Source organism: Schistocerca piceifrons, chromosome 4, assembly GCF_021461385.2.
Source record: "Schistocerca piceifrons isolate TAMUIC-IGC-003096 chromosome 4, iqSchPice1.1, whole genome shotgun sequence".
NCBI lineage: Eukaryota > Metazoa > Arthropoda > Insecta > Orthoptera > Acrididae > Schistocerca > Schistocerca piceifrons.
The window spans coordinates 92,629,335-92,646,806 of NC_060141.1; the positions used below are offsets into that span (position 1 = coordinate 92,629,335).

General features: G+C 42.6%; 1 protein-coding gene across 1 annotated transcript in view; it reads left to right on the top strand.

Moving 5' to 3' along the window:
- Positions 1-7,928: 7,928 nt before the first annotated feature.
- The window catches only part of LOC124795625 (macrophage mannose receptor 1-like), a 64,180-nt gene continuing 54,636 nt past the window's right edge, over positions 7,929-17,472 (top strand). The window contains exons 1-4 of the mRNA XM_047259696.1: positions 7,929-8,175; positions 11,855-12,029; positions 14,788-14,873; positions 14,983-15,252. Of these exons, the coding sequence (XP_047115652.1) occupies positions 7,929-8,175; positions 11,855-12,029; positions 14,788-14,873; positions 14,983-15,252 (778 nt within the window). The remainder of the gene's footprint in view (positions 8,176-11,854; positions 12,030-14,787; positions 14,874-14,982; positions 15,253-17,472) is intronic.

The window sequence follows — 17,472 nt, forward strand, 5'->3', positions numbered from 1 at the left end:
CCATCGTTAGGAGTGTTTGGCGCACTTTGTGTTCAGACACAATTGCACTCCACCAAGCGTTAAAGTGTGATAGTTCCGCCTCAGTACGCCGCCTGTCGTGTTTTACCAGTCTGCTCAGGCCACGACGTCCAACATCTGTAATGATGTCTGGACGTGGTTTCACTTTCGTTTAGCCACGTGTTGAAGACACTCGCCACAGTACTCTTCGAGCACCAGACAAGTAGTTCAGTTTCCGAAATGCTCGTGCCGAGCCCCCGGACGATAACAATCTGCCCTTTCCCAAACACAGATGGATCGCGCGCCTTCCCCACTGTACACATTTACAGCGCGCTCACTAATACTGTATGCACCGCTCGTGTGTCTGACGAACCGTCATTCCTCGCCAGGTGACGCTGCCATAGCCTGGGCGCACTTATGACGATAGTAGGCCGATCAATGTCCACTTTTCGATAGTACCTTTACATTTATGAGGGTAGGAGTCTATTTGCGTTCGTCCATATACAGAAGTTTCGAAGACAAGCATACACTATAGGCAACGACTTACGAGTTGCAGCCTTCTTAAGGCGTTATCGTCTTTGGCCTGAGGTGGTAAGCCTGAGCGTGGATTAAGTTTTTCGAATCGGTGATATTTATGATGGTGAAGGTCAGAAAGAAATATTCGTCTACATTCGAAAAATCACTATAAAGTGCGTGACAAAGATACTGTTTACTGTTGATTTTATGGGTTGGGTTATTTGGGGGAAGAGACCAAACAGCAAGGTCATCGGTCTCATCGGATTAGGGGAGGACGGGGAAAGAAGTCGGCCGTGCCCTTTCAAAGGAACCATCCTGGCATTTGCCTGAAGCGATTTAGGGAAATCAAGGAAAACCTAAATCAGGATGGCCGGACGAGGAATTGAACCGTCGTCCTTCCGAATGCGAGTCCAGTGTGCTAACCACTGCGCCATCTCGCTCGGTGTTGATTTTATGAAGGTTGATTTTCATTGGTAGACGCCGTGTAGGAAAAATAGCTGCTGATATAGCTCTATGCCACTCTCTTCTCTATCTCGACAGTGTCTGGGGGAGGGCGATGAGTAGGGAGCTGAAGCATATTCCTAGACTTCATGCTGAAAGCCAGTTCTAAGAAGTTTGTATGCAGGCTTTTGCGACGTACATGGCGTATAACCGGTGCGTCCATTCCCTCCTCCTCTCCCCCCAATCGCTGTAAAGAATCATCAGGCTCATTTCGAATTCCCACTTGGCGCACAACCACTGCACTGCCATCGTCGTGTCGCGGAGAACTCTTGTGTCGCTGAGACAACTCAGCCATCAGGACAGCACGAGACGGCGTGTCTATAATTGGTGAAAACTCGGTGAGCAACCACTGACAGCGGAAGTGTAACACCAGGACGAGCGCGACGGCTGACCAAATGGGCAGGAAGTAACCGTCTAAAACTGCTGAATTTGTGGCTTATCTGTCTCTCCTTTACATACAGGGTGGTCATAATTAAACTTCCCTACTTTAGAGGGGCCCCATTAACAACAAGTGACCGTAGTGAAAGATACATACACAGGGCAAAATTTTGTAAGAAAATTTTATATTTAACCAGAGATGGTCAAATTTAGTACCGATCGTGTAGTAGCGTCGCTGCTCAACAACGATCGCTGGTTCAAGGTGTTATGGGTAACGTGTTAGAGTAACTTTATATAAAGTGATGCATGGCGGACTCTCAAGTGTAAAGACGTGTTGTATCTGATGTGCGCTGGATATATACCTACTCGCTACGGGCAGTAATGATTTTATTTGCAAGACACCATACCGGAAATAAGTAAGGTAAAGAAAGCTGTTTGTTTACCAATGCAATGCGCCCATTCATAAGCGATGATTGAGACCATCTACAGCACTAACATCCAATGATTTTGTAAAGGTAATTGTTAATATATAATTAGTTTATTGTGTGTTAATTGTGAGCATTAATAATTTTAAAGAGTCAGAATACAAATTTTAAAGTTAGTGCCCTATTGTTACTTATCGCAAGTCAATCGAGTCAACAATTGTTCCCAGATCCATGTCGTTTCGGATTAGCTGTTTTTCTCAAGAAATTATTGTCTCAGTCATATTCGATTTAATTAAAATATATGCTAAGCAACAGCCTTGCACAATAGTTGTATGCTAACTATACAATTTAAAGTACTGACAGAGACCAGCGCGAAGAGCATTAACATTGCGCAGATAAAGGTAAGAAATTTTATTATTTCAGGGATAGCAATCACTAAGCACAGGAACCATTATTTTCAAATAGATCAAGTTTTGTTTTATTACCAGGACCAATTTCAAATCAATAGTGTCGCATCAGATTTAGTTTTTGTGTTACGTAAATTCATGCAGTCTTTGTTTGATTTAAAGTTCTTGGCAGTTTACATTCTCGCAGTCAGAAAAGTTCAGTGCAGGGGAAAGCGCATAAGCGACAAGATAAATGTTCGCATGCCATTCCCATTCTGTGTTGCAGGCTACTGTCAATTACGTCACTGCAAACGTACGTCTTTCAGTAGGAAAATGAAACTTTGTGGAAACATTTGTAAGGACACGTGGAAGAGAAATAACGAATAAAATATTGAAAGAAACACATTTTAATTTCCACATCAGAGGGTTGAAAATTACTGATCTTGGTGGTTACGCAGTTTGGAACGATCGGTCAAGGATTCTGTTTTCTCCAAATGTGTTATGGAGTAACCGTTTGACCTCACTAGTAATCTGAGGCGGAAATCATTAAATCAGTTGGGTCCAAAGCACCTCTCTCCCGAAGAGCAGAAACCACATGCTGGTGATGCAGATCACAATAACGAGTCCGGTTCACGTTGCATATCCTCAGTCCTTGGAGTCCGAGTTCCTCAAAGAAAATTGCATCAGTAACGAACTGTGCCGTTAAGCCACGCTGTCACATTCACTGTGCAGGCGACCTTCATGAATGTTCGATGGTGGTCACAATCCCCAAGTGCGACAATTGTGAGTGTTGACTGCCCCAATGAGCGTACAGTGTGCTTCATTATTCCACAAAACGTTCCAAGGCCACAAGTGATCAGCTTCAACTCTTGCAAGAAACGTAAGAGCAAACTCCACGCGAAGGTCTGCATCAGTGGCAAATGACAACGAGTAATGTGAAGTTTCTACAATGTCACAATTGTTAGCAGCACTCTGCGAACAGTGGACTCTGTCGCGACAGAGCTTGTGCACTGCTTGCAGCTCGCATACTGCGTCCAACGTTCTCAGCCATGGCAACAGTAACTTCTTGAACATTTGTGGTGCAGTTGGCCCTCGGCACCCCTCAGCAGCAAGTCGAATCATTGGCCGATCGTTCCAAACTGCGTAACCACGAAGATGACTAGATTTCAACCCTCTCATATGGAAATCGTAATGTGTTTCTTCCAATGATTTATTCGTTATTTCTCGTCCACATGTTTCCACAGAGTTTCACTGACCTAAGATCACTTGTTTATGATAGGGATACTTTCAAGTAGCGTATTGTATTGTATTGTATGTGAACCGAGGACCTAGGAACGACGGAGAGGCTCCGTTCCCGCCGCAGTCGCAGTGGTCCACAACCCCACGACGACTACCGCAGTCCACTTCGCCCCTCCACCGCCCCACACCAAACCCAGGGTTATTGTGCGGTTCGGCCCCCGGTGGACCCGCCCGGGAACGTCTCACACCAGACAAGTGTAGCCCTATGTTTGCGTGATAGAGTAATGGTGGTGTACGCGTACGTGGAGGACTTGTTTGCGCAGCAATTTCCGACGTAGTGTAGCTGAGGTGGAATAAGGGGAACCAGCCGCCATTCGCCGAGGCAGATCGAAAACCGCCTATAAACCATCCACAGACCGGCCCGCTCACCGGACCTCGACACAAGTCCGCCGGGAGGATTCGTACCGGGGACCAGGCGTGCCTTCCCGCTCTGGAAAGCCATGCGTTAGACCGCTCGGCTAACCGGGCGGGCCCTTCAAGCAGCGTAAGTTTAATTCTGAGGGGTGTTCAGTAACTAAAGCAACATATTTTTTACCTGAAATCAGGTTGGTTTTGTTCATGATTTCAATACACCGTATTATTACCCACTCTTTTGGGTACAAAACATTATTTTTCAACATATACTCGATTCAGTGACGGCCTTACTCCACCTTACTGGGAAGGCAAGGAACCACTCTACTGGTCGAAGTCGGAGCCAACAAAATAAAAGTGGTATACCTTTTGAAATATAAAATTTATTTGACAGATTAACGACATTCGGTTCTATTACAGAAGGAAAGATGAAGGATCCTAGTCTGTGAACAGGGACTGAGATTAATGACAAAGTTGGGAAATGAGAATTTTACATGACTAACATTATTATTCAGTTATCACGGAAAATCAGTGGGTAAGCTCTACAAAAGTTCTGAGCCAGTTTGATGTGAACCGCCTTACAGGTTGTCGATACTGTAGAGACGATGGTGTCAGCATCTGCGAATATACTCCGTTAGTTCCAGTCAGTGTGAGAATACTCTGGTTAAATGCAGTCGATTTTGGGGCAAGATCTTGATGTTATTTGTAGCTTAAATCATCTGCCCCCATACTTCGCTCCCATTATGTCTCACAGACTTCACATTGACCAACTTATCGACCTGCGTGAGATACACACACAAGCACTCCCTCTCTCTCTCTCTCTCTCTCTCTCTCTCTCTCCTTATCCACGGCTGATATTGAAGTGCCCAATGCTCGACACTCTCTCATGTAACAAGGCAACACCGAGAAGCGTTGCTACCATCACACTCTCTGACGAATATGAAACACGTACCTGTTCCTAAAGTTTCCCTACTTACAATGACCCAGTATAATAATAAACTACAAAAGAATTCAAAGATTGTTAAAAAGTGTTTACAAAAGTATATCAAATATAAAAAATCATATGTTAATTTCATTCACAGGTGAAATTTAGAGGTTACAAAAAATCATTATATTTACTAGCACAAAATTAGATAATATCTATGGAAAATATGTGGCAAAATATTCCATCTGTGTTATAGTGTTACACAGTTTTCCTCCAAGGGGTGTTAACAACAGCAGGCGTCAGCAACCGACCACGGTCAGTTTCACACGAGTTTTGAAGACGTGACGTCACGCCTCTGTGCAGGAGCAAGCGAATACGAAATTTTGTTTCAGTCAGTAACGCGTCAGGGAGTGAATCGGACCTTCATAAAAGCTACAACCTGTAATGAAGATGTCCTCAGCAGATAGGGGTGAAACTTTGGATTACTTCAGTAAATTTGGAAGTGGGACCGAACTGCCGAGGTCTTCGGTCCCTGGGCTTACACACTACTGAACCTAACTTACGCTAAGGACAACACACACACCCATGCCCGAGGGAGGACTCGAACCTCCGACGGGGGAAGCCGCGCGAACCGTAGCAAGGCGCCTCAGAGCACGATTACTTCAACACATGTGATGTAGATGTGCCATCTTATTTTCACCTTGTTACAGTTTTTATTGATATTGGCAATTATGCTTTCTAGTGGTAATTTATGTCAGAGGACGAAAATGGCTCTGAGCACTATGGGACTCAACTGCTAAGGTCATTAGACCCCTAGAACTTAGAACTAGTTAAACCTAACTAACCTAAGGACATCACAAACATCCATGCCCGAGGCAGGATTCGAACCTGCGACCGTAGCGGTCTTGCGGTTCCAGACTGCAGCGCCTTTAACCGCACGGCCACTTCGGCCGGCCTCAGAGGACGTATGACAGTGATACAGGTGTGATAATTTTTCTGCTGTTGATGATGGTTTAGAACCGAAACCGGAAGAAGGCTAAATAACAGTATCACAGACAGCACAGTGTTACGCATTTTGTAAATGCTTGTGTTTGTGCTTGTCTAACCCTTCCTTGGCCAGTAAGGTCGCCGGATCTCTCCCCAATTGAGAACGTTTGGATCATTATGGGCAGGGCTCTCCAACCAGCTCGGGATTTTTGCGATTTGGGACGATATTCCTCAGGAGGACATCCAGCAACTCTACGAATGAATGTTAAGCCGAGTAACTGCTTGCATAAGGGTCAGAGGTGGTCCAACGCGCTATTGACTTGCCAATCACCCAATTTTTCTGAAACTGTAATCTACATTACATCTACATGGATACTCTGCAAATCACATTTAAGTGCCTGGCAGAGAGTTCATGGAACCACTTTCACAATTCTCTATTATTTCAATCTCGTATAGCGCGCTGAAAGAACGAACACCTATATCTTTCGGTACGACCTCTGATTTCCCTTATTTTATCGTGGTGATCGTTTCTCTCTATGTAGGTCGGTGTCAACAAAATATTTTCGCATTCACAGGAGAAAGTTGGTGATTGGCATTTCGTGAGAAGATATCGTCGCAACGAAAAACGCCTTTCTTTTAATGATGTCCACCCCAAATCTTGGGAGTGGCCGAGCGGTTCTAGGCGCTACAGTCTGAAACCGCGCGACCGCTACGGTCGCAGGTTCGAATCCTGCCTCGGGCATGGATGTGTGTGATGTCCTTAGGTTAGTTAGGTTTAAGTAGTTCTAAGTTCTAGGGCACTGATGACCTCAGAAGTTAAGTCCCATAGTGCTCAGAGCCATTTGAACCCAAGTCCTGTATCATTTCTGTGACACTCTCTTCCATATTTCGTCATAGAACAAAATGTGCTGCCTTTCTTTGAACTTTTTCAATGTACTCCGTCAGTCCTATCTGGTAAGGATCCCACACCGTGCAGCAGTATTCTAAAAGAGGACGGACAAGTGTAGTGTAGGAAGTCTTCTTAGTAGATCTGTTACATTTTCTAAGTGTCCTGTCATTAAAACGCAGTCTTCGGTTAGCCTTCCCCACAACGTTTTTTTTTATGTGTTCCTTCCAATTTAAGTTGTTCGCAATTGTAATACCTAGGTATTTAGTTCAATTTACGGCTTTTAGATTTGACTGATTTATCGTGTAACTGAAGTTTAACGAATTCCTTTTAGCACTCATGTGGATGACCTCACATTTTTCGTTATTTCGGGTCAACTGCCAATTTTCGCATCATTCAGATATCTTTTCTAAATCGTTTTTTAATCTGTTTTGATCTTCTGATGACTTTATTAGTCGATAAACGATAGCGTCATTTGCAAACAACCTAAGACTGCTGCTCAGATTGTCTCCCAAATCGTTTTTATATATAAGGAACAGCAGAGAGCGCATAACATTACCTTGGGGACTGCCAGAAATCACTTCTGTTTTACTCGATGTCTTTCCGTCAGTTACTACGAACTGTGACATCTCTGACAGGAAATCACAAATCTAGTCACATAACTGAGACGATATTCTATAAGCACGCAATTTCACTACGAGACGCTTGTGTGGTACAGTGTCAAAAGCCTTCCGAAAATCCAGAAATACGGTATCGATCTGAAATCCCTTGACAGTAGCACTCAACACGTCATGTGAATAAAGAGCTAGCTGTGTTTCACAGGAACGATGTTTTCTAAACCCATGTTGACTGTGTATCAGTAGACAGTTTTCTTCGAGGTAATTCATAAGGTTCGAACACAATATATGTTACAAAATCCTGCTGCATATCGACGTTAACTATATGGGCCTGTAATTTAGTGGATTACTCCTGCTACCTTTCTTGAATATTGGTTTGTCTGCATATGTACGTCGCATCTATCGTTTCCAGCCCCATTTGGATAATTCCTTCGTAGTGCATTGTTTTTTTTTTTATTTTTTTATTTTAATTTTATATTCCTACTTCTAAACTGTGTCACTTACTTTCATAAAGTTACAACAGTTAGGTGCGGTGTCTTTCCCGATGCTTTACATTGTATTAGGTATCAGGACATACGTCACCAGTTGACTGGTTTAAGCCCTTGGAACTGGTCCACAGGCCCTGCGGCGAGTACAGCCGTGGAGTCGCACGCGCTGCGCATGGGCTACGCGCGCTTCGGCGCCAGCCTGTACAAGCTGCACTCGGAGGCTCTGGACTGGGAGGGGGCGCGCAGGGCGTGCGCCAGCGAGGGCGCCCACCTGGCCGTCGTCCACTCCAGCTACGAGGCCTCCGTTCTCCAGCGGCTGTTCGGGGCGCGCCTGCTCTACAAGGACTCGCCGCGCGCCGACTTCGCCTTCATCGGATTCCACGACCAGTTTAACGAGGGCCAGTACCTCACAATTTACGGTTTGTTCACTTTTTCATGCACATTCTTCACTATTATTTCTCGCTCGCTTTGGCATGATCTTTATCACAGAAACTGGAAAATGCCACTCCCTACACTCGATTATTGCAACCAAGCATTTTAACCGAAAGGTAGCAAGATTTCATAATGAATCTTCTTCTCAATGAGTATACATTACTTTTGGTGTTCCACAGGGTTCAGTATTGGCACCATTCCTGTTTTTGCAACCAAGCGTTTTAAGTTAAGGTAGCAAGATTTCATAATGAATCTTCTTCTCAATGAGTATACATTACTTTTGGTGTTCCACAGGGTTCAGTATTGACACCATTCCGGCTTTTGTTATACAGAGCCTCCCATTTATTTTGACCACCCGAAATCACTTTTCGTAAAGAAGCAGAAAAATAGCAGTACTAAACAAATATAGTTTAGCTACCAGGAGGACATCAACCAACATCTTTCTTCCATCTACGAGGGTTCGAACTTGCATAGTGGCAACTACACTACTGGCCATTAAAATTGCTACACCGAAAAGATGACTTCCACATTCAGGGATGCTGCAACGGCCTTATGATCACTGATTCCCTGTTCTGCACATACAGAGTCGAAAAGTTCGGGTCTGTTTGTTATCAGTAGGTCCAAGATGTTATCTCCACGAGTCGGTTCTCTGTTTAATTGCTCGAGGTAATTTTCGGATAGTGCACTCAGTATAATGTCACTCAATGCTCTGTCCCTACCACCCGTCCTGAAGATCTGAGTGTCCCAGTCTATATCTGGTAAATTGAAATCTCCACCTAAGACTAGAACATGCTGAGAAAATTTATGTGAAATGTATTCCAAATTTTCTCTCAGTTGTTCTGCCACTAATGCTGCTGAGTCAGGAGGTCAGTAGAATCGTTCTGCAGTCAACCGCAAACGCCGGTTGTCTAAATTTTCACAAGAGCATATCGCGAAAAGAATGTCGTCTTCCCACCATGGATTGTCATTTGAATGATGAAATCTGTTACAGGTGTAAAATTTATTTACTTCTAAAAAGAAAAGTGCAACGTGGTCTCAGAACTTGTATCCCATCTTCAGGTGCATATTAAAATGTTAACCCATAAGGAATGCATTTTAAACTGAGTTACGCATCCTTTGGGGACTCACATTTTAATATGCACCTGAAGTTGGAATAAATGTTCTGAAACCGGTTTGTATATTCCTTTTTAGAAATAAATAACTCCTGCAGTCATTGATGATGAGCAACAGTTGTGGACGTCGCGTCAAGAGAAACAAGATTCCCATGAGAATTCACGAAGGAGCTCCAGAAAACTCCTCTGCTGATAGAACCTCCGAGTAACAAATCTAGCATCACACCTCTAAATTGCTTCGATGTCTTCCTTTAATTCGACCCGATAGAGTTCCCAAATGTTCGAGTAGTACTAATGAATGGATCGAACTAGTGTTCAGTGCACACTCCATTTCCTATGGTTTTGCAACGGACAGCGTAGATATTTAACTGACGTGTCTATGTCAAGCAGTACACCACTAATGCTGTATTGTACTGTATTTGTTTTTCCTACTCATCTGCATTAACTTACACTGCTATACATTTAGAGGAAGCTGTCATACATCATACCAAATATAAATTCTGTTTAAGTCATCTCGTACCCTCCTACATTCACTAAGCTTTCCTGTACTCTGTAGCCGCATCAGCTAACAGTCGCAGACTGCTTCTCTCCCTATCGGCCAGATCTTATGTTTATTCGTACACCGGGTGTTTCCGTAAAAGCGTGCAAAAATTTAGCAGGATATAGAGGATGCTCCACTGAACAATTTGAGGTAGGGTACCTGGGGTCGGAGAAACCAGCTTAAGGAGATAATAGGAATAAAATCACATTACTGTATACTTTTTTATTTACTTTAGTTACAGTGAACTACGAATACCATCACTAATACAATGAGTGTACTGTTTGTACTTTGTCTTGCAAAATGTGCTGAAACTGATGGCCATCGACCTCAAAGCAAAAATGACATCGGCGAACAAGAGTCTGACGCACCCTGACCATATCCCTGGTGTGTTTCAAATCACATCACAGGCAGCTACAATTCTGGCAACTAATTCCAACTCCGTATCCACTGCAGTCTCATACACAAGTGACTTCAGATATCCCCATACGAAATAATTAAGGGGATTCAGGTCAGGTGACCTCGCAGGCCATGGAATAGGACCTCCCCTTCCAACAGTAAATGTCACCAATGGGAATTTTTTGTGACTTGTCCAAAGCATTTGATTGTGTGAACCATGGCATTCTGTTACAGAAATTACAATTCCATGGTATAAATGGCATAGCATGTGAGTGGTTTAAGTCTTACCTACAGAACAGGAAGCAAAGAGTTTCCTTATATGGATCAAGTGACTTAAATGAGTTTGCCACTTCATCTAACTGGGATGAAATTACATTAGGTGTTCCACAGGGTTCAAACATGGGTCCCCTTCTGTTCTTGATGACTTCCACTAAATTCTCTATAACTGAAACTGTTCATGTATCTCAGAGTTTGGGCACGTTGAAAGTATCATTATTTGTATGAACGTTGGTCATAAAGTTTTAAGTACCATATCGAAACTAAAACGTACGTAATAAATTTTTTGTATATGTGTGGGTTCATGTGCGCATTCTCGGTACACATTAAAATCCCCACGTCAGAGTACTGTGGTACGCCGCTAGAGGTTTCAAGACGAAACGGAGCAACCAACATCCATTTTATCAGTTAAAACCTTGCGACTAGCCCCCTTGCACACTCCGCTTTACCAGTGGGCTGTATCACTTCATTTAGGCTCCTCTATCGGAGTGCTAAGGTATTGCAGCACGAGACCTATAATGCTTACCGGGACTGCAGATATGTACCAACAAACAAGGGAAATATTAATTATCTAAGTTATACAGGGTGGGTCAGGAGGTAAGGTACATTCTGTGAGAGGTAATAGTATTAGCGATTCTGAACGAAAAATTTTGTATGGACATATGCTCTGTTCCGAATGGTTTCCGATATCGAACACATTCAGCATCATATTTGCACGTTTTCCATATATAACTCGTAAACCTCAACTTCCAGCGAAAACGTGTCGCAGTACAGAGTTAAACTAAGTTAAATTTACTAAAAAGAAAGTTCCTATTAATTTTTTCTCTGTGACTTGTAGACGCGCATGCGCTTTGGTAGTTTTTGAAGCTGAATTTTCGGCAGTTCCCCGCCTTGATAGACCACAAGTGTCATGCATCAAACTGTTCGCCTTGCCTTCCTCTAAACTATTGCGGAACGTTGTAAACAATGACAATGTTTGAATAACGTAGAAAATAAATAAAAATAGGCTACATTAAATATACTCTACCTAGGAAACCATTCGGAATATGGCACGTGTCCATATGAAGTGTTTTGTCCAGAATCATTTATACTGTTGCCCCTCAAAGAATGTACCTTTCCTCCTCACTCATACTGTATTTTTTCGAGATAATAATCAAAACTTTACGACTATCCTAGTAGCGCAGAAGAGTTAGCAGGCTGAATATGTTCCTCAGAGATATACAGCGTTCAAAGTATCAGACCGAACGGAATACCTTAGTTGTTTTCGCCTGTTTGTACAACTTAGAATAAAGTTCGTGCAATGTGAATTACATCCTGTCCTATGTCTCTCTGCAACTCTAGGAGAACCTCTGTACACGCTGGATTACTCTCGCTGGTGGTCGAAGGGTCCGGACAACGTGGGCCAGAATTTCATGGGAAATCCAGGGGAAGACTGTGGGGCCATTCACAGGGACGGCGGACTCAATGATCTCCCGTGTGGCCAGAAAAATGCATTCTTCTGTGAAGTGGAAACCAGGTACTGCCTACATTTTGTCAATGAATCATAAAAATAAGATTTTTACTGTCTTCAGAATTTGTATTAGTCAGGTTTTGGTTATACTAGCCTCTGCCTCTTGGCGTCATTATGACATACTGAATGACTAAGTATGGTACTTCTGCCTGCAGTACTAACAACGTGCTAGACGAATTACACGTACTTTTCTATCTGGTTTCTAAAGAGTGTTGTCGATTTCAGTGACATGTTCTATAATATGTCAAATGAGTAATTATTTCTAGGAATTCGACTGTTTAGTTTCCCTTGTGGCTTGCATACCTGAAAAAAGTTTTACATACACTGGAAGGAGATTTCAAACACCAAAACGTCGATATAAAAATTCATACGAAATTCCTATGTTTTGATTTATTGATGACACAAAACCACGCTTCCTTGTATTCACAGGGTCATATCTTTTGATGAATCTGAATAAGCATTGTAAATAAAGTACTTACGCACAACACCTGCAAGAGGTTTTAGGATAACTGTCTAGATCTACCAGACAGACGCCTAAAATTCTGTAACTATTGTTGGTGTCCAGGTTGAATCGTACCGCGACGCCTTTTGTCAGCTCGCAAATAATGGTTGTAATAATCCTGCTATTCCATTTGTTCTAATCGTTAACTCGTCTATAAAAAAAAAAAGACCGAAGATATTTTCGTTAGTGAGAACCGAAAGACTTTCTGATGCATATTAAATGGAGTTTCTACTTGTTTTGGTGTGACTATTATAGATCCAAATTTTGAAAAAAGTATTCATCATATATCATGTACTTTAGATCCCGTAAATTACAAGAAAAGAACGAAGACTATACTAGTTCGTAAGAACTTTCTAAAATGGAAAAATGAATTCTCTGACTAAACTGAAGTAGGATCTTCGCGATATGTTTGCAAAAAGTTATATATATTAGTTCAACTTTATGTTATTGAACCAGGATTGTTTTCCAACATTTCCTGCTATCCAGACGGGACATTTAGAGAAATGTGCCGCGCCTACGGTTACTTGGTGAAGCGGTAAATCAAGTTACACTTATATAAAAAATCTATCTTTTCATGGTGATACGTCCAAGCGCTATAGTTTTTTGCAAATGCTTGCTTTTGACGACTCAGTTGCTGCTCAACAACTGATGGGCTGGCTGTACTGAAAATGAGTCCCAAGATCTTTGCTAAAAGGGTGTACTTAGGAGGTAAATTGGACATAATTTTTTTCTGTAATTTAACAGTAAGATCTAACGTTGCTAAAATATGAGTTTTTTTACGATACCCTGTGTAAATAAGACATAGGAGCGTCAATTATATCCAAAGCGAGTAGCAGCTGCATAAAATTACGATAACTGGATATACTGAATTACAATAAGAAGATGAACAGGACATTTTTTCAATCAGTCATTGCTACAAAAATAAAGTGCAGTTCATCGCTGTGCATAGCTGATGCCATCCCTAGAAAATTCTTATATTATTTCGTTCGAAAGATAAAGAGCTCGCGTTTTTTCGTCAGCTCAGTGTGTAGTTTGAGCGGGAGGTTCATTAGCCGTATTCGTATGTTATAGTTATGCCTTAACTGCGTGACAGAGAGCAGAGGATATCAGTTCTATGTTGATCAGATGGCAATAGGCATTCCGTATCTATAGCAGACATGTTAAACCAGAGGGTTCTATTTTGAGTCTTTTGCTTTTCTTCTGAACTACATAGATTATTTTAGTTTCAACGGGATCCACAGCCGAGAGAAATTGTGTGAATGGCAGTAGCCTGCAGCGTTGGTTGTCGTTACTTGGATTAAAATATCCCCTTATTTTAAATTATTATATCTTATTTTTTAGACAGTATTGCCTGTTACCTGCTTTATTTTTGTTTTTCTTCTTTCATCAGTTTAACTCAATGATTCGTTTGTTATCCAATTATTATTTTTGTGGCTTGTCTTTTTCATCGGTTTTTTCGTCTGTTGCCACCACTATTTCGTCTGTCAGAGCTGCCCACTCATCTTCTGTTGTATTCCTTTTCCCTTTCAGTCATTATTTGACTAATATTCATTTTCAAACTTCCAACTATATCTTGTTCTTTCAGATTATTCAGATCCCTTCTCTTTTGTGCAGTTTCTTCAGCTTTAGTCTGTATTTGATCACCAGTAAATTATGGTCCGAGTCGGCATCTGCTCCTGGGAACGTTTTACAGTTTAGAACTTGGTTTATGGATACCTGTCCGACTAGTATACAATCTATCTGAAACCTTTTTGTGTCTCTGGGTCGCTTCTATATATATAGTCTTCTTTTGTGCACAAGTCAATGAAAATGTATTACACTACCGTGGTACCTGCTTTTTAGCACCTGTTTGGCCGTCTCTGCATGAACATGGTAATGGTCCTGTCCATAAGAAAACAAACATTGCATCGCGGTTCGAAGAAAATCTGGGAAAGTTGCTGGCTTGTCTAAAAAAAAATAAAAACCCACGACGCGACAATTATTTAACATAACTGAGTAAGACTGGAAACAAAATATTGTTTCGGGAAATCATAGCTTCGTGAAAATGTGCCCCAAATATTAAACACCGCAAGAGCAGCAAAAACTGGCTAACCGCGTTATTAGTGAGAAGTCTGGAGTCTGGAACAAAAACCACTGCGCGTGTGCTGGTATTTGACCACATAATGAATGTATTATTCAGGATGGAGTAAGCCACTTGTTTTTACACTGAGAATCTGTAAGCTACTTGTTTTTACAGCAACTGTAAGGCACTTGTTTTTACAGCGAGTATCTATCACCTGCTGGCATCGACTACAGCGCTGGAGCATACATTGGGTTCGAGGCCGTACCGAAACCACTTCCTGGACGAGGTCAGTTCTTGGCATCTGTTTCCAAAGTATCTGCAATATTTGTACCATAGTAATGCACCTCAGTTTTGTTAGTCTCGTGTTAAGTGTGTATTCGTTTTTGTGTCTACAGTTCAACGAAAAAGACCTGGACCGGGTTACGAGTTGTTCCCAGGAGTGGGTTTCTACAAGTTCCATACTACAACAGATACGTGGGAAAATGCACGCCGCAAGTGCGAAGCAGAAGGCGGCCACTTAGCCATTATCAATTCTGAAATGGAAGCTTCAACGCTGCAGACCATATTCAAGAGGCATCCTGTCATACATGACACAGTATGGAATGACTTCGCACTGGTTGGATTCCACGATCAGTTTAATGAGGGGCAGTATGTCACTATATACGGTTAGTATGAAACATCTTTCAAAATATTAGTATTACACATTGTTGAGTATTTCTCGAGTCCAGGAAGCCGTGCAGCAAGTCCCCAATGTGGGTTCAGAAGATACCGCTCCCTACTTGACAAACTCACATTGTTGGATGCTGCAGTACAGGACTCCCTCATGGGTAAACAGCGGTTTATGGCAGTCTCCTTCTCTATATGAACCAATTTATTTTAGTATCCGAGAGCGATTCGGATTCCCCGCCTAACCTAAGTATCGATATGGATGACGTCTACAGCTACATCTACATAGATACTCCGTAAGCCAACGTATGGTGCATGGTGGACAGTACCCTTTACCACAACCAGACGATTCCTTTCCGGTTCCAGTCGCAGATAGAGTGACGGAAAAACGACTGTCTATATGCCTCCGTAAGAGCCCTAATTTCTTGTATCTTATCTTCGTGGCCCCTACGCAAAACATATGTTGGCAGCAGGAGGATCGTTCTGCAGTCAGCTTCAAATGTCGGCTCTCTAAACCTTCTCGGTAGTGTTCTTCGAAGTGATCGTTCTCTTCCCTCTGGGGATTCCCACTTGAACTCCTGTAGCATATCCGTAAGACTTGCATGCTGATCGAACCTACCAGTAACACATCTAGAAACTTGCTTCTGAATTGCTTCGATATCTTCCTTCAATCCGACCTGGTGCAGATCCCAAACACTCGAGTGGTACTCAAGAATAGGTCGCACTAGTGTCCTATATGCTGTCTCTTTTGTACATGAACCACACTTTCCTAAAATTCTCCCTATAAACGAAACTCGACCATTCACCTTTCCTACCACAATCCTCACATGCTTGTTGCATTTCATACCGCTTCGCAACGTTACGCCCGCTGGCGCGCCGCCACGATTGCGTCAGCCGGCCGCGGCTGCGTGACGTCATCAAGGTCAAGTGATAAGTGTATAAAAAAACAAAACTGTTGCCTCCTTGAGCCCCCGGTTCGTGATGACCCATGTCCGGTTAATGGCTGACGCTACAGATTGGTTTGCATAACGATCAATTTACTTATGAAAATACAAAGTACAGTCACCAACAAACTTTACATATTCACATACTCCTTTGCCTTTAACCCAAATGAATACAGACTCATTTACAGATATTTTTCTCTTATTACGAGTATACAAAGACAATGCTGAAGGCGACGTGTAAGCAGGTTTACCAAAGTCTTTACTAGCAAGTTCTGCCATATGGTAGGTACGATAGGCAATAATGTCTCTATCAACAAAACTTTAAGTCCAGGTACATTAGAAACTCCCGTACCACCACGTACTATGGCTACAGTGAGACAACCATTACCATGAGAGAATGTATCATTAATGTCAATAGTGAAATTAAGTCTACAACCACGACGTGACTGTGTCAAGCAGGACACTACTAATGCTGTATCCGAACATTACGCATTTGTTTCTCCTATTCATCCGCATTAACTAACGTTTCTGTACATTAAGAGCCAGCTGCCATTCATCACATGAACTACAAATATTGTCTAGATCATCTTGTATCAACATATAGTCACTAATTTCGACGCCTTCCTGTACACCACAGCATTATTAGCAAGCCGCGTGGGTTAGCCGCTCGGTCTTGGGCGCCCTGTCACGGTTCGCGCGGCTTCCCTCTCTGGAGGTTTGAGTCCTCCCTCAGGCATGGGTGTGTGTTGTCCTTAGCGTAAGTTAGTTTAAGTTAGATTAAGCAGTGTGTAAGCCTAGGGACTGATGACCTCAGCAGTTTGGTCCCATAGGAACTTACCACAAATTTCCGAAAAATTTTCATCATCAGTGAACAACCGCAGGTTGCTGCCCACCCTGTGTGCCAGATCATTTATGTCTACAGAAAAAACCAACAGTCCTATCACACTTCCCTGGGGCACTCCTAATGTTACGCCTGCCTCCGATGAACAAACGTCATCGAGGATAACATAGTGGATTCTGTTGCACTTCTCCTATAGTTCGAGGTATGTGAGAAAATAGCAAGCTGGCTTGCACACGAGCAACGCCTTCTAAAGCCGTGCCGATTCGTAGATGAGAGAATGTCCATACCCAGACCTCCTGCACGACGTGAAAGTAGTGCGTTGGCATGCAGGTGGGAGGGTGAGATGCCTCGGGAACCAGGACAGATAAGGGGGAGCAGAATGTTTGACCGTTAAGTATCTCTGCTGGACTTTTACCAGCATGGGGGATGGCGCA